The sequence below is a fragment of the Xiphophorus couchianus genome, chromosome 3 (genome assembly GCF_001444195.1).
Source record: "Xiphophorus couchianus chromosome 3, X_couchianus-1.0, whole genome shotgun sequence".
NCBI classification, from domain to species: domain Eukaryota; kingdom Metazoa; phylum Chordata; class Actinopteri; order Cyprinodontiformes; family Poeciliidae; genus Xiphophorus; species Xiphophorus couchianus.
The window spans coordinates 7,110,828-7,129,142 of NC_040230.1; the positions used below are offsets into that span (position 1 = coordinate 7,110,828).

At 36.7% G+C, this 18,315-nt stretch overlaps 1 protein-coding gene across 3 annotated transcripts in view; it reads right to left on the reverse strand.

Annotated features, from left to right (window-relative positions):
* plcl2 (phospholipase C like 2) overlaps nucleotides 1-18,315 on the reverse strand; it is a 50,155-nt gene that overhangs the window by 12,475 nt on the left and 19,365 nt on the right. For all 3 annotated transcript variants that reach the window (XM_028012602.1, XM_028012601.1, XM_028012603.1), the window contains 3 exons: nucleotides 11,976-14,456; nucleotides 10,027-10,230; nucleotides 2,762-2,837 (listed from right to left, as the gene is read on the reverse strand). In XM_028012602.1, coding sequence (XP_027868403.1) covers nucleotides 2,762-2,837; nucleotides 10,027-10,230; nucleotides 11,976-14,456 — 2,761 coding nt within the window. The remainder of the gene's footprint in view (nucleotides 1-2,761; nucleotides 2,838-10,026; nucleotides 10,231-11,975; nucleotides 14,457-18,315) is intronic.

Consider the following 18,315-nt stretch of genomic DNA (forward strand, 5'->3'; position numbering starts at 1 on the left):
TTTAAAGTGATGCCACACTTTGTCTCTTTCTGGCTTCGCTTCTTTCTGTCCCTTCATCGTCTCCCCCCATAGTTGCTAATAGCACTTAGTATTTTTAAACATCTCATTTGTGGAAGAGAGCGTTGCACAACACAAACACGGAGGTGGAAAGCAGTGTGCTAAATAGTAGAACATAATTTAACAAAGTTTTGAGGTAGATAATGTTTCGAGGAATTTTAAAAATCAAAGGTTTTGAATTCACTCAATGAATCATTACAGCCCCACTTTCTAATATGTGTAACTATACATCAAGAGGGTTGACCCAATCATGCACAAATCGGCACACAAACTGAGAAATAGTTTGAACATTGACACTTCAGATGGAGAAAATTTCAGATATCTTCAGATCTATCAGCGAATGTAGAGCTGACGGATATGGCTGATAAAATATAAGTTTCTTTAAATGCCTCTGTCACATGCTGGAACAAAGATAAGTTATTTCCTCTGTTCACACACTGTGTGTAAATAATATAAGCTAAGCACAAAAGTTGAGAAGTTTCCATTTGATTACTTGTCTGCTGTAGCAACAATTTAAATTGTTGCTACAGCGACATACAATATAGATATATATATATAGTTTGAATGACAAATTACTTCTGTCTCAATAGTGCCACATTTGATGGAAATATTCAGTTTATTTATACAGCGCCAACAGGGGTGTGTTTGTGGGTATAACAGCAGGGTTGAGTATGTTGGTTGTCACTCTCCACAATTTTTATTTTTGGTAAGCATCTTAAATATGTAACATCATGCTACCATCTCTACGTTACAGTAATGCAACTGTGACTGGTAATAAAGAGCCTGAAGAAGGTTTGTTTATAATCGGGTTTCTGTAGAAGCCAACAGACCTATAATGGAGCATTTATGGCAAGCTCTTTGTGTATTTTATATACATTATCAGGCATCACAACACACTTTATAGACCACCTTAGGTTTTTAACAGCCATCATCGTGTGGTATAACCAAGTGACATGATGTAATTGATAGCTAGCTATGGATTATAGCATTATACCGGCAACACTGCTGTTAGCTTAGACCTTGCAAAGGAAACAACAAAAAACAAGATCTCTAATGGTTATATTTACAGAATGATGGTTCTGAAATTGAAGTATGATTTGATGTAGGTACTTTTACACTCCATATGTACAGAATTTCATACAATAAAGAAAGCAAATCTTATTCCTTTGCATTGACACATGCTGCTACTGTCTAGCTGCAAGAATAAAATGTTTAAGCGTAGCTATATAGAGAGAATAACAATCGCAGCAGGATGTGGGTTTAAAAAATCCCATCAAACTTATGCCCTGCTAACCTTTGATGACACAAAAGTAAAAAGAGGAAAAAAAAAGAATATTTCAAAAGGAGAAAAACATTGGCTACATACTATCTGCAGTTATCTCAGCGCAGAGACAAAAGAAACAAAGGAAGTTGAGTCATGGTATTGATGCTCTGTCATATCTTTTCAATCTAATGATTTATACATGGTTACTCTAACATTAAAGGGGCAGTAATGTATATTTTCCAGGCACATGGTGTCATTTTATAGCATAATTATAATAAAATTGCTGCACATATCAAACATAAAAGAAATGTAGCTTTGCAGTTTGACTCCTTGATATGGGCCTCTGTTTCTTTAAGAAGCTCCTATTCTTTCCAACACTTATCACAATACACGCTAATTGCTGCTGACACTAGTCTGGAGGTGCTGAGTGAGAGAGACATTGGGGACTGCAGGTCCAAGGAGGAACTTAGTGGAAATAGGCGGCACCTTGCAAGGCCATTCTCAATCATGCATGAAAGAATCAAGACAACACTCCAGATATGTTTTGATGAGGGAAAAATTTTATAACATGATGTAAATCTCAGTCAATTTTACATAGTAACCTTCTCTAACCTTCTATGCTACTTGGATTTCATTGTGAAGAGAGTCACATAGATGTTAATTGTATAAATATACCCACAAACCCAAATTAATCAACTGTTCAATAAAATTGTAATAATTAACAGCTGGCAGAATTGTCCATCCAGCATGTTTCCTCAAGTCTTTGTACTGAATAAACCTAGTCCCTGACCTCCCTAAGTCAATATGTCACAATAGGTTCAGAGATAAAAACTTCACCTACATGCTCTATTACCAGGTTACTCTGTAATCCTCTGGTCGAGGTCGGCGCAAACAAATAACAAGGTCAGCCTCAAGGAAGTAAAATGAAAATTATGGTCACAATTTGCATGCCAGAGACTCTGTGGTGGATTCATTAGCCACTGCGACGTAAACATTTGGCTTATTTTACTACGTTGCTCATTTCTGCAAAAATGCCCATTTACAAAGTCCTCAAGGTATAAAGTGTGCAAACCTCTTGGACTTGGGAACATAAGGCAGGATATGACCAGAAGAGTCGTTCACATTTAAACAAATGTTTCTCACAGTCAGGAAGCAGAAAGTTCTCATTTCTACCATCTGCAGTGTCAAGCTAGCAGTTTGTCTGTTTGCTGTTTTTTTTTCCAGTTTGTTATCACACAGTGTGTAAATCGGAACTGAGCCAAATTTGATAAAACTCTGGAGGTTACAACGTTTCTCTGGTTGGCTTGAGCAAACAGGAACAAAGGCTTGAGTTGCTTCCATGTACAGAATGTGTTTTTTAATTTGGAGTAATCTAGTTTTAACCAGAATCTGGATTGATTTACAAAAATGTATTAGCAAAATATTATTATTTTTTTTTACCTGCTTTCTGAGTTTGCAAAATCCTCTCATACACGCCGTCAGAGCTCTCCAGCAGGGTCTTGCTGGTCTGGATCATCTGAAAGGAAAAATAATCAAGCAATTTTAATAACTGCTTTTAAGAGAGGTGAATACTAAAGTCAGGTAGTAAATTGTGTTGCTTGGTGTTTTTCCATTTAAAGAGGGCCGAGAAAATAAGATGTTATTGCAGGGATGTCTTTTGGGCGAGGCCGCTTAACTGCATCTTTGCAAACCAAAATTAAAGGAAAGCACAGCAGAAGTAATTAGATTTTTTTATTTGAGGTTGTGTTGATTTCCTTTAAGCTGTGACTATGCCTCATTTTACGGAGAAAAATATAAATGGCAACCCCTCTGCTTGGCTTTAAACGGAAACGTTGATCATCACGGTCAACTGATGAAAACACAAACATGTCACTTTGCTGCACATCATTAGCATGTTATCTGTGACAGAGCAGCTGTGAAGGAGGCTAAGTTTAGCTCCTCTAGTGCAACGCTCTGCCCTAATTGAGTGCACAGACTTTGCTGACCTGCAGACTGTCACAACTTTCATGATGATCTATTTACATATTAAAGAATTTCCTCTAAACAAGAATGCAGACAGCAAAATATTCTGCTGAAAGGCAGCAGAAAACTGTTTCAGGAAGAGGCTAGAGAAGGAAGTGCAAAGCAGGTAACAAAGGGAGAAAAATACAAAGCCTGCAGCGTCGTTTTAATCATCTGAGAGAACGGCTAAAATACGATATCAATCTTCCCACGTGGTACCCAAAATGACATTTTTAATAAAATGTTACTTCATTTCCAATGTAAGTCCAATACAGGGGCGCTTGTGTTCGTATCACTATAGTAACTGGCTTGCACATGTACTTGTGCACTCCTGAAGGGTCCATGTCAAAACGCAATGCTGCTCAGATAGAAAGCTGGATTTCACTGAAGAAAATCCATAAAATTAGCCAACTAATCTGATTGAAATATGTAAATTTTCTCCTTCTTGGCTCTAACTGCTGAGTGGCTGGTCAAATACTGAAATATCAAATTAAATTCTAATTAAATACAATGAACACTAAACACATTTTCTGCCTATTCTGTTAATTCATCAACAATGGTTGTCATTATGTCCCCCCTGAAAAAAATCAAACTTTGTAACAAAGACATTACTTTAAAACCTATAAACCATTTTAAATACATTATTCTGTCCTGTCACTTTTTCTGTACTTTAGCTCATTGTGTGGGCCAACTTAAAGGATAAAATGAAAAGTATTTTTATGAATGTGTATGTTTGTAATCAACATTTTCCGATACAATATTTTGTCAGCTTGTAGTCGGAGGGGGATGGAGCTGTAATGAGGCTAGCAGCTTGTTGCTTATTTTTAAACAGATATTGTTGGTTTAGCTTCTGCTGTCCAGCATGTTTAATACTTTTCTGTTGTAGATGAGCATTGACATTACTGTTACTGATCTTATTGAATCCCTTGCAAATATAATAGTGTGCATCTTTAAAATGTTTCACTACTCATCCTTTGGCCATTTCTACTAAAGAGAGGATATACTTCTCTGGATATACTTGCACATTGTGAAAGTTAAACTTCCAATACCAGCTTAGTGTTTTGAATATCAGCCATCTTTATTTTGGTATGCCAATGCATGGGAGAGAAGAGGCTCGGCGTCAATGTCCTGCTTTGAAGCAAAATGTTGTGGCTTTCCTGGAAAAACTGGTTAACTGTTTAGAAAAGTCGAGACCGTAGCAACTGAATTGATTTTAATGAAATTTCTGATTGGTATTGGAGTAGAAAGTCCTGACCGGGACATCCATAATAGAGCTAATGCTAGATCTCCAAATGCTAGCAAACCCAGGGATGTATATGGTAAATGACAAAATACGTAATATTTACTTTTAATTTTGTAAAATAAAGTTCAGACGTCAGCTTACCCAATACCTCTAGTTTCAGACTTAGGCTAAATCCCATTTCCCGCTATTCCTCTGCATTTAATTCAGGTAGTGGTTCTGCTGCACAAACATGTGACTTCATACAACTATTTGTGTTGTGTAAGTGATACGGTGTTGCAGCACACATTTTTATGCTCTTTAGGGATGACCAAAGGAGCCATGCCAAAGTTACATGATTAACTAATCTATATTTATTTTAAATGTTCCAACTCTGTCATGCAAATATAATAGCAAAATGTATACTTAGGAAATATTTGTCCAAAAATGCCAGATTTTAATAAGAATCACAATCATAGTTTTGCTGATGAGCAAAATGACTCAAAATAACGATGTATTCCAAAGAATACATAAAACACAAAGATATAAAGATCTTTGTTGTGACAATCTATTCTAACCTGACAAATGGCTTTTTTTATTTTGCTCTTTGTGAAGAAAAGAATGGCATGCATTAAACTATGTTTTTAATGGTACATTGTTAAAATAAAATACCAGCAGATGTTGTTGCCAGAATTTTCCTGTATAAATATGGATTTATACAGTCATTGTAAGGACATATCAAAACATACTCAGTGGAAAAGTAAAACTTTTGGATATTCAGGGCAGCCAATTAATTATCTAGAAATACACATTTGAGAGTTTAAAAAAATCTTTATTCAGGGTACTTCTCATCTCTTGCAAACTTAAATATCTATTTTCCAATAGTTTTCTATCTTTCTTTGGATCTGTTTCCAAAATGAAAACTATAAACTAAATTACCAGCAGCTGTATCCTCTGGCGGCTTGTTAAAGAAAAACAGTCTGTCATCAACTAAAGCTGTGGCTTTTGTTGGTCTCTAATTAGTTACTCTCTCAGACACATTTAAAAAGGTTATAATAGGCTTTTTGATTTTTTTCTGTTTCTTTAATGACCTATTGTGCATGTAAAAGGTGTGGAAAGTTTCAAAGTCCACACCCAAGGGGTTATTATATTATACAGACAACAAAACTGCTGTAAGTTAATATTTTTAACTCCAAAAGTTTTCTTCTGAATCTAAAAAACAAAAGTTAATAATGCTGGTTTTCACCATCACTTCACCGATTAGAGCCACATGACTATCCTATTAAAAGTTTAGAAATTTAAACCTGGCATTACAGATAATCAGCTGAGACAAAGAGAACATTTTCTGAAAACAAACAAACTCATCGTCCTCTTTTTAAAATATATATTACAACACATTTCCACAGCGCTTGGCCTGCTGTTGGGTGTTTTGCGTGGGGCAGACAGTTGCACAAGCCCAGTAACATGAATCACCATGTTATTCTGCGAGCTGTAATGACAAAGTGCTTGTATATCTGCAGCTGCAGCACTTAGAAGCTGTGATTACCTTCCTGATGGGTCAAGAAATTACCGTCTTCACGGCACATGCAGTGTCTCAAATATATATAGAAGAGGCATGTTTTTGAGTTAAGGGTGGATAAGGGTATATTTGGACACAAAAAACGCCTCCTAACTACTATGATCATGTGTGTTAAGGTAATTACTTACATGTTAGCTTGGTGATGCGATTCTTTATATGAATAGAACATGTTATACACAGTCTGGATCTTAAAAATTCAAACAGTTAAAAAATAGTGGCTTAAGGTACAGAAATTTAAGGAAAATGAATATTTGGTCATTTTTTTCTGTCTGCTCAAACTAGAACGTTGGCTTTAACATAATTTTCTTGTTAGGCAAACCTCTAGATTTCAATTTAAAAGCCTTAGTCATTGATTGTAAATCAGTATCTCTGTTGCTAAAAATAGTTGCCAGCAAAATAGAAACTCCTTTCACTTATTTTAATATTTTTTATTCCACCGACCCTGTTCCAGGATTTAATCTGAGTTTGATCTTGCACAAAAACTGTTTTTTTTTTACAACTAGATTAACAAAATATGAGAAAAATAATCAGGAATTTTAGAAACTGCTGATATATTGGGATTTTCAGGCATAACAATCTCTCGGGTTTAAGGAAACTGGTATAAAAAATAGGAGTGTGTTGGATGAAATGTCTTGTTGGTGTGAGAGACTTTGCTCTTTTTTGCAGCATCAGTGTCTGAGGTGGATTTCAGTGCAGACACAATTTCCCAACACTAATTAATGCAGAATATCCTCATTAGTCATGTCTCAAAAACGCCAGACTAGTGTTTTTTAAGTTTTCACATTAAACTCATCTTACAACACCTCTGACCATATATAATCTCTGATCTGCACTGGTAAACGCCAATACAAGCAAGAATTAAACACGTAGGTCAGGTAACAAAAACATGAGACACTTTGCAGCCAGTAAAACTGGTTACGTTTTCCAGAGGATAATTATCTGCAAACAAGTTCTGCTGTTGTTAGCCATACGTTCTTCGATGCCAATAATTAAACAATATTTACGGTCACTGCCATGACTCTTGCTTTGCAGGAAACACCAGGCAATATCTTTGTTAGTCGGTCCAGATGGCGCTACCGTTTCTCAGCTCTGAAAGTATCTGGCCTCCATCATCAGGTTTTATCAATGTGTAAAGCAGAAGAGTAAGGGGTGCTGTAGAGGCAAGCTGTGAAATAGTGAAAAGCATAAACATAAATCAAATTATTTAGAACCATGGCCTGGCATCCCACCGAGTGTAAACACCTTTTTTAAGGAAAATGGGATACAAGTGAGAATCAGATTTTGTAGCAGGCAGGTTGAGAAAGCTCTCCTAGTTTCTAAGGCATACTGAAACAGAAAACAGAAAACTAGAATTTCCATATGTAAATTCCAACAAATGCTCACACTCAAAGCTTTAAAGTTTCCTAACGTTCTTGGTTTAAACCTTATAGCACATAAATATAGCGGCCGTTTGTCTGAATTATTATATTTGTCCTTTTAAAAACTATAAAAACAGATTGTTTTCAAAAACAAAATTAGGAAAGAAACCATCTCTCAAACCAAACAGAACAAAGAGTTTAACATGGTTCTTTAAAGACTTTACAAATTCAATTATATTGTAGTAATTAAATGGGCACTTTGGAAACAAAAAATGTAAACAATACTTTTTCCTTTTGATACTTATGTACCTCATAGACAATTTTTAGCTTAATCAGTTCAATTCAATCCCAATTTATTTAATAAATGATGGTACATTAAGCAAATTATGTGAATTGCGTTAAGTCAAAATTTGAAAAATCTGATGCTTTTCTGGTCAGTGAAGGCATCACATTCAGAACTATCTGACCATGTATACAACAGTCTTCAGTGGTGACTCTGTAAAAGAGTGAAGAATCACTGAGGAAAATGGAGGAAACCGCAACATATTGAGACATGTCTATGTGGTTAATTCAGACTGCGACAGGGCAAGAGAGTGCAAGACTTTCAGCAGATAGCAGGAAGGCTGAATGTATTACAGGAAAATTGCTTTGTTCTACCATTATTAGTCTTGAAACGTGTCATTGATTATGCTGATTTTAGAAAAGAGTTCAAAATTTTTTTTTCTCTTAGATTAACAGACTTTTTTGCTAAAACAATTTAAATCTTTAATTTAAGTCGCTGAAGCCAATTGATAATGCTGTCTCTAGTGATTTCATTTGTAAAATCCTGCTTTTTTATGACCTCAGCCAAATATTTATAAAAATAGGGAAATTGGCCACAAAATCATTATCAGTGTTTCTCTAATCCAAATCAGCAAAACGCTGACACCAAATGTAATATTTTTTTAACATTTCTGGGGGTAAATGTACATAATTTACTTTGTGGTTTTTTTTACTGTCAAATTCTGATCTCTGCTAATTACCAGGGCCTCCAATCTTTCAGCACTCAAATTATTCTGTAATTTATTTGATGTTTTTCCATAAACAGCAGTCAGATTGTCACCACGAAAGCCAATTACCCAAGCTTTCAATTCAAGACTAAACCAAGCCACCTTAATCGTTCTGCATCTAGGTCATTTCAACATGGTTCCTCTTTAAATGCACTCATGGTTGAGTCCCAAAGAGAGTAAAAGTGATGCAAAAATAGCCCAGGCAAGTAAAGATAACACCTAATTGTGTTGCTGTGTAGTTTTTTCATAATTTTACAAGCAATTAAGGTTGCCTATGGAATTGCTTTAAGCCAATTGCCATGTGAGAAACATTTAAACACTTTTACTTAAACTGACAGAAAATAAACATTTGTTTTTGTTTTAGAAGATGAATAAAACAATAGCAATGTGATCTGTGTTCTTGCGGGGACAAATAATCTTATGTGTGTTTTCTAATTTTCTTTTTAAAATTCGCAAAAGATTTGAGAATTTGGGAGAAATTTGAATAACGTATTTTATTTATAGACACCGTAGTAAATACATAAAATCAATTAAGATACAACAGTAAAATAAGTTAAATTGAATAAAAGGAGCAGAAGATATCAAGTAGAAAAAGTGTTTTGAAACCCAATGAGTTTGACCAAAACATTAGGCTGTGCAATGCTAATTAGAAATGAGGAACATCATCTACATGCATTATACAAAAAGTAGTTTTTTGTTTTTTTTTATCTTCTGGAGCATAAAATAGCTTACCGAACCAAATCGACCCGAAAACGAGGCCACAACATTTCAGTCAGGTGCACTATGAGTTAAGAAAAACTTAATTATTTTATCTTTCTTCCATGCTGTTACACATCTGTTGCCTTCATCATTGTTTAATAAATACGCTGCATGAACTGTGTTGTGTTTTACTGGTCAGATTAGATTGGTTTTATGACCCAATAAAGAAAATGCATCGTTTTTTAAAGAAATTATTTAATGCATGACAAACAAAATATCCAGAACAGGATGTACTTTTTTTAAATAAAAGAATTTCAGGAATTCAAATTCTCTAAAAAAAATAAAATAAATAATAATAATTATAATCAGACTTGACAATTTATTAAAGTGAACATGCTTGGATTAGATTTTTGTCAGTTGTGTGACTGTTTTAATGTTCTGCTAACTGTAATGATATTTGCAATGCCCTCAGTGGCATGTTGCATAACTTTTCAACATTGATTGTATTACTTAACAGAGTTCCAACCCTATTACCTAATAATTTTGGCATGTCCATATTATACTAAGTAAAGTCAAGATATCGATCTAATCGGAGTCAAAGTTGGTTTGCTGAGGTGAAAAGAAGCTATTGATTGGGGAATTCATACATAATCAAATTAAAATTTTTCTTTCTTGGGTACTTGCAGAACAAACAAGAAAAGGGAATCAATTTTGTTTCTCCATTTTAATAAATTCCTAAATTATTCAAGGATGTGAGTCTGAGCTGATGTAATGGGCTGTTTTTTCTGACCATTACTCACCATATCGTAGCTGATGACGACCTTTTTCAGGACCTCTGGGAGCAGGCCTTGGAGCTCCAGGTTAGGGTACGGGTCAGAGAGGTTAAACACCAGGAGCGGGATGTTGTCGGGTCCTGTCAGCCGAGGGGAAAGGGCCAAGATGCACTGTTTCAGGTTGGCCACAGCTGAAAGGCCGCAGAGCTCCTTAAAGGACACTATGGCATTCTAGGTTGAGACAAATTAAATGCACTTATTTACAAAAACAAAGCAAAATCTAATGCAAAGCATGTAATGTTTTATTCCTGCAGGGTAAGATCTTTATTTCAAAGGCATTAGAAGCTAAAACCAAGCCTCCAGAGATCAGCTCAGTGACAGGAGGAGAGACTGGAAGCCGTCATCGCCTGTGTTGCTTGTGAGAACTTTCATTTTGGCACTTGTTAGCTGCTCCAAAGCACCCAATCCTTCTGAACTGACACAAGCATCAAGTGGAAATGAAACATACACCCACAAAAACCCTGAGCTTCCTGTGAAAGGCCAAAATTAACCCTAGCATAAACAACCGCAGGGACAAACTGTGAGGGAGCGATCAAGATGTGTTAGTCTCATGACTGCTGGCTTGTTATCTCACAATGCAGCAATATAAACAGGAGGACCAACGTACAGACCGATGTAACGCCTGAAGGAACAAAACATGATGCTAACCACAATGTGGCTGGACGTCCGACTCTGCTTTTCTCCTCCAGCTTGACATTCCTTTATAGATTCTTATTAAATTTTATGGGAACATGTTTATGTGGTTATACTTTTGTATTTCTTCAATAAAACTTCAGTCAAAAGAGAATCTAACGTTAGCATTTCCAATATGGTCTAATTTAATTGCACAAAGTTAATTTAGTCGGGATTGGTGGTGGTGTCGTTAAACATAAGCTACTGGATCCCAAACAGGAAATGGTTTTCGACAGGGGGAAAATTTCCAGCACTGATAAACTGGTTGATTATTTTCTTAATATGCTATTGATAATATCAAGTTGGTTTGTTACTTGAAAAGAGAGAAAGAAAATGTGTCTGGTTGTCTGCGGTGATGCTTTGAGTGGTTACATCCTTTTCCTTTACTGTAATGCATACAAGGCTTGTTTTTCACACTTATGATTATGATCAAAGAAAATTTAATGTCATACAGAGATGGTACTTAAATGATTTCATTATTACAAGAATAAACCTATCCAAATCAACCTAGCTCTAGGTTGAAAGTATCGGATCCTTTTTAAGTCATGACTTTTCCATTTTTTTAAACATTTTTGGCCATTCTTCTTTGGAAAATAGCTTATATTCATTCGTATTGAATAAATAGCAATCATTAATGTATCAACTGCCAAAATTTGATACAAACCCTCAATTGTTTTTATGTTTAGACTTTGATTAGGCCATTCTGACACATTCTTTGATCCAAACACAGCTCTAGCTGTCCACATAATCCGTTCAGCTGTCACAAAAAATGTTTCTTTTTTTATCTCTTCATTTACTCACGGCAGCAGGTAAGAAACGCACAAAGTGTACCTAACCTCCATTCATCACTGCCTTATTTGAAACACTTCCAGCCTTTCGACCACTTTACCCTTTTAAAACTCTGAAAACTTTTTACAGCCTCATTTGGCAATGACTCAAACTCTTCACCTGCCATTTTGTCTAGAAACTGTAGCTTAGATGGAACTGGAACCAAACTTGGCTGATGCAACAAAGAAACTTTCTTCACATAGCAATTTTGTTTTAAAAATGTAAAACATAAATTATTCACATTAAATAGGCTAAAATATAGCTGAAGACAGATTACTTAAAGCTGTCAACCCTTTATGTCAATCAAATGCAGCAATTATTTGGTGAATCATCTTGTTCATCTGACTAAATGATGAACATACATCAAGTCCAGGGAGTGCTTGGTAAGACACAAAAATCTCATTGAGTTGTCTTACCTGCATGTTTTCTCGGAGGTCAGTGGCCTCTCTGAGTGGCAGCAGGGCTGTTTTAAAGACCTCATCGACAGCCTTGATCTGCAGCACTCTCATACTAGCGTACTCTCTGCTTTTCTTGCCTTTCCTTACTGACAATCCCCTTTTGTGTGGCTTTCCTCCACCTCTTCGATTGGTTATGGCAACATGGACAAAAAGCAAAGTATGAGGCAGCAACTCTCCTGTCAGAGACTGTAGCGGTATGTGGCGAAAACCAGGCTGGAGACACTCAAAGGGGATCGTATACTGGCCAATAAACTCGTCTCCAATATAATCATCGTCTAGAACCACAAAGCGCACCATTGCGAGCTCAGGAAGGTTTATCTGAAACTCAAAGCTCTCATCAAACAACGGGTTGTCCCCATTTTGGTGGACTGTTTTAGTCCTCTGTTCTGCACAGTCTGCAGGAATGCCGTGTATTTCCACGTACACGTATGGGTCCACCACGTCTCCTTTAGCACCGGAGCCTTTGGGTTTGGGGAAATTTTGTCCGCTGATTATCTTGATGTGCAAGAGCTGTGGAGAAACCCCAGGCACTGAATCTTTTGTGTTGGCACTGAAATATGAGACCTGCTCCCTCATGATGGCCGGTCGGAGAACATAGCCACTGTTACCATTCTGACGGAACCAACCGATGTTCAAATCCATCATTAGCCCAGGAGTCTGGTAGTTCATGGCTACAATCTGGCAGCCGCACTTCCAGAAATCTTGTGGATTCATGTTGCTAGAGTCGATCCGCATTGGGCTCGGGTAAACTCTTGCAAGAAACTTCTTATTATAGTTGACAAAGTCCCCAGGGAAATCACACGCACAGCGAGTGGCAAACACCTCATTGAAAGAGCAGAGCTCCCAGGGTTTCTGCTTCTGGAAAGATGTTGGAAAGTCTTTGAACTCCACAGATTTACACAGCGTCACCAGATCAGAGAGGTCCTTAAGCAGCGGGATCTTTTTGGGTGCATTAGTCTGCTGCTCTGTGGACTCGATGCTCATCCTCTGAGACATCTCTGCCCCCTCGTCCTCGTCCGTCACTTCTCCTTCTGAAGCAGTACAGTTTGTATCTAACTTCTTGCCCTTCAGCAGGATCTTTCCCTTCAGCTCAGATGGAGATGGGAGGTAACAGTCCTCGAGTTTTGGAGAATCTACGTGGATCCTGTCTCCAAGGATCTTCTTCAGATGCTGAAACATGACTTTCTGCTGCTTTACAGAACAATGGTTTTCCAAACACAGAATCAGAGGAAACTCAGAGGCAACAAAGGCATACTTATTGATGACATCTATGACGCTGCGGAAAACAATCTGTGAAGTCATTGTGTGACCAGTATAGATAACGGGCTCGTTATCAGACCCGTCCCACACATCCAGCTCCACACAGCGACAACCCATCTTCAGAGCACGGATGTACCCCGTCACATCTGAAGGACCTCTGAATTGATCCTCTATCAGATACGTGTTGTGGGATGCATTGATGTAGTAGTGGGACAGAGGCTGGTTCATGTCTTGGCAAACAGACTTGTGCTCAGGGTCAAATATGTGGCACTCTGCAGACATAAGATAGTTAGAGAACCCATCAAGAGAGAGCCATCCCTTTAACCGGCCCTCTTTGGATGGTTCATACTTGTGAATGACATTTAAGCTGGTGTCTTCACTGACCTGAGCCATTCCCTGCTCTGCTTCCAGAAATATCATTAAGTCCTTAGTATCAAGAAACTCCTTATTACTGGAAAACTGAACAAAAAGAAAATAAATCTCTGGTCTTGTGCAAAGGTCATGAAAAACTTCAGCAAACTCTTCTTTTGTCACATCAGACCCACTTTTATCTTGAGCTTTGTGGAGCTCCTTGAACTTTAGTTCTATTTTCACATTTTTAAGTCCCGGGTTTAGTTTCTTTATTAGTTGCACGGCAGCATATATTGCTATCTGTTTGTTGTGGTTAACGTCATCTTCATCAAAGAGGTCGCTTAACCAAGATGAGCGCAAGTTGTTCTGGCTGCTCTCGATCATGTTCAAGGTATGCTTCCCATAAGAGATCAGGTACCTCAGACCAGTCACCCATATGTTGGCTACATCTGCTGTGTTCGCCACCAAGTCCAGGGACTCGTAATTCTCCCCAAAGATGATTGAAAAAGCACAATCCTCTGATATCTGGTCATAGGTGCCATTAGTTCTAAAAGTGTCTGTATTCTTGCCTGTCCGGACCTCCTTGATGGACTTCACGTCTATTTTTGCCTTTTCAGACTCCTTCTTTGTTGGCTCCCACCTCAATGATTGCATGTCGGCGTCAAGAAGAAAGTAGCGGTGGTAAACACGTGAATTGGATCGCACTTTTTTCAGCTCAGAGCCATCCACCATGGCATTGATGCAGTCGCTGACTCTGCTGATCTTCTTTTCAGTGGGCATGCTGCTGAATGAGACGGTCTTCTTTCTTTCTTTTCGTTGTCTTCCATCCTGTAAAGAGAGAAAAACACTGTAAATAAGTCAATTCATGCTTAACACTGTCACCAGATGTTTTAAAATTGGACTCTAGAGTTTTTATATATCATTAATGTCCTTCTGCCTTTATTTCTGTACAACACTAGGCTATTAAACACAAGTTTAAATTAGTTGAATATGAGAAGCATTTTCATTGGTATCAGCCAATTTTTGCTATCAAGGTGCTTCAAGGTTTTAAAAAATGTTATACTTTTGAAAACCCCCAAATTTCTTTATCAGGTTCCTGTAAGCAACATGCAGAAACAACAAAACTCAACGCCGTCCCTCCCTCACCTGGTGCTGTGCCTTTGAGCCAGTCAGCTGCCTAATTCATCTGTTTGAAAAACATTTCTGTTCATAATAAACATGAATATTCATGGCCTACAAAATCAAAGGGCATTATCCATCACACTTACTAGGTAATGACATTTAAAACTACACTTAGCAAACTATGAGCAGCATGTCTGATGTGCAGCCAAGTGTCAGTTCTACCTGTACGGAAAGTCTGACTAATGAAACAGTTAATAGCAGCTTGTTATATTATTTTATTTTCTGAACAATAGACACTTCAAAACTACTACATTTTGAGGGTCCTGTTTAAAAAGTAATGTGGCAACATACATTTTACAAAGTAGCCTCCAAATGAACCTTTGGACTCTTTGGACAGATGTGACTAAAGTATAGATGTCATTTATTGTTTGATGTTAAGAGAAAACCAAAGATTAGTATATTGCATTAGAACAAACACTTCATACTAACAGTAAAGTGCAGTAGTGGAGGGGTAATGATTTGGGCTTGTTGTTGCAGCCATGGTATCCTAGCACTTCTTTTAAGGTGCAGCTCGGTTATATCACTTTCAAGAGTCGACTTTGATTTGGTTGATTTACATCTCCTCTGCATGCCTGCATGCTTCCTGATTAATGAACAGGAAGCATGAGAGCAGGCGCGTTTGGCTCAGCTGGTGCACACTTCTGTTCTCAACTTCAGTTTACTTTCACTTTCAGTTAATTTGTAAGACAACTGCTGTTAGTGAGCCAAACAGGTTTGCTACATTAAACTAGTTTGTGTCTCCTGTCATCTATACAGTTGTTTATATTAGTGAATTTAAACCATTTTTACCTGAAAACATATATTCCTCCTGTTGGTTATCTTCAGTCAAAACAGACTGTCTACTGGACAATCTTAAAGAGTTGGCAGGGTGTTTATGTGGATAAATATTTCAAACACTGAAATTTTGTCGTAAAGATGCACAAAAAGACTATTAAGACCTATATTTATATCATTGTACTTTGCACACAAGACTAATGTCTTTTTTATTTCTTCTTCTAACATATCTACTTTTTGTTTTTTCTTGTTTTCTTTTCTTATTCCTCTGGATTTTATTTGGGAAGGCTTATCCATGTGTTCTGTACGACTTATGTTCGGTTCTGTTATAGAAAAAAAGTTTACATATCTTGTTCATATATTTTTGTACATTTTGTATTTTGATGTTAAAACCTAATAAAAAAAAATTTTAAAAAAATAAATAAATAAATAAAAAATAATAAAAAAAAAAATATATAAAAAAAAAAAAACAAAAAGTCTAAATGACAAAACTGCAACAATTAAAGAAAGTCAAAATACTTTTTCATAATAAAATGAGCCTAAATGTTTGGAAGAGAGAGTTTTTTTGTTTTTTTTAATAAACCAAATGCAACATATTGAGAGCAAATTGTCCAAATCATAATCAGTAAGGCAACAGTCACATCAGTCATTATGGATGCGTTTCTTATTAGTTTGGAAAATTATCGACTTTGGTAGAACAGAGTGGTTTCAGTACTGTAACTTTTGTAAAGCTCTTGTTTTCACCTCATTCCCCAATTTTTAGATTTAATAATGAAATAGTTTTTTTTTTCTTAAATTGTCATTATTCTCAAAAATAAAATGTTGTCTTTATGATCAAATTTAGACTTTTCATAAAACGGACCAAAAAAAAAGGAAGAAAAAAAAAACTAACCCCGATACTCCATTACAGAAAACATATGACAAACTGACCAAAAAAGTATAAATAATACATTTTGAAGACCGCACTAATTTAACAGAATAGACTAGGGAAAAGAATAACTCTGGGGAAACATGTGAACCTGCTGAATAAGGACATAGGTTGCAAAGCAGAAAAATGCAGCTCCATGTGCAATTCTGCTCACTGTAATTAGGTTTAGGCAGCTCGCTACCTCCCGCAACGAGTCTCCAGCTAGCTCGCCACATTTTTAACTCACTCAAGTAGGGCCTTGCACGTTACATTGTCCTGCCTGATTTCTGTTTGTTCCTGCTGAATATTTTCTCTTTCAAAATCACAGCACCTACTCTGCAGGGTCGATTTAAGGTAGCTGTCGCTGCTTATTATGGAGATACAACAGGGAATATCCCCCCAGGAGTGTCGCCCACTCGAATCCAGCAAACGGATGTTGATAATGTTTTTGCTTTCTTAACCACAGGAACACCATTTTACATTGTGGCCTCTTAACACCTATTTTGCACATTCTGACAATCCCATTTAGCCATAATGTGTGGGCCTAATGGAGCTGGTTGATACCAAAGGAATCTATTATCTATGATGTCGGGATAAAAATAGCCTGTGCTGCTCTCCAGCAGAAACCCTTGATCTTATTGTCTTTGGGGAGTGCTCAGACCCTTCCAAATTCACGTGTAATTAGAATCAGATGTTGACTCTTTATATACTGCAGGACTAAGACTCCATTGCTTTCTTCTTTTAACCTTGCGCACTTAAAAACTCTATCTGACAATGTTAACGATTATAAATTTGACTTGTCTGCTTAGTGTTTCCCCTGTGATCTCTGTGCACAATCATTACTCAGCAGCTCCTGCAAGAGACACACGGGGATCTGCTATGCTGTGGTGCACTCTGCTTATACTTCTATGCTAAATACCAATACAATTAGCAGGGTTTTGTCTGAAGGAGAGTGTAAACCAGCTTGTCTTAAAACAACCTTTTCGAGTTGGTGATAAAAGTCATGTTTTAATGTAGTCCTGGAGAACAAAGACTGAAAAAATGAAAACCAATAATCGGGAATCAACAAATCTCTCAGCCTTTTAGACTTTCTGCAACTTCATCATGCAGAAGAGCAGCTTAAATGTCAATGCATGACTGCAGATAATCCTCAACAGAGAAAAGGATGAGGAAGTTTTGTCTTCATGGCAACACTGAGCTGTGGTCACATTTTCTCAGAGTGTTATTTAAGGCATACTTCAGGATTTCCTTTAGCCAGTAAAAAAAAAAAATCCAAACAATTGTGCATACACCGTTTTTTTTTTTTGTCTTAACGTTTGCATGAGTGGAAGAATACTTCTTATGTAACAGTCTCTTTTTGGTCGGGTGGTGGAAGGTGTTCTCTGCAGTTTTAGTCCTAAAATGGTGTTTAAAATACAAGATATGCTCAATCGGAAAAAAATATTATTAGCTTCACCAGACAGTAGTTTTACAGGGAACAGAGTCTTCCATCTAGACCAAATAGACCTTATCTATTCATCTCTTTATCCCTTATTTACCTTTTTACAGAGCTATAAACAAGATTTAACATTCTGAAGAGTTTAATCTTTTACAGTGACTTTACATGAGTTGTTGGTTATAAGCATGTTATGAGTACTATATGAGCACAAGCTGAAAAGAATATTTCATAACTGAAGAATTGCAGCACCAGTAAGAACATGTTCTATCAGAGGTATTGATCAAACTTTGAGGTCACACACAATCCACACAAAGAACACTTTGTATTATTTCATTATATTATTTTATTATAATTATTATATTTTTATTATAATTATATTATAATTA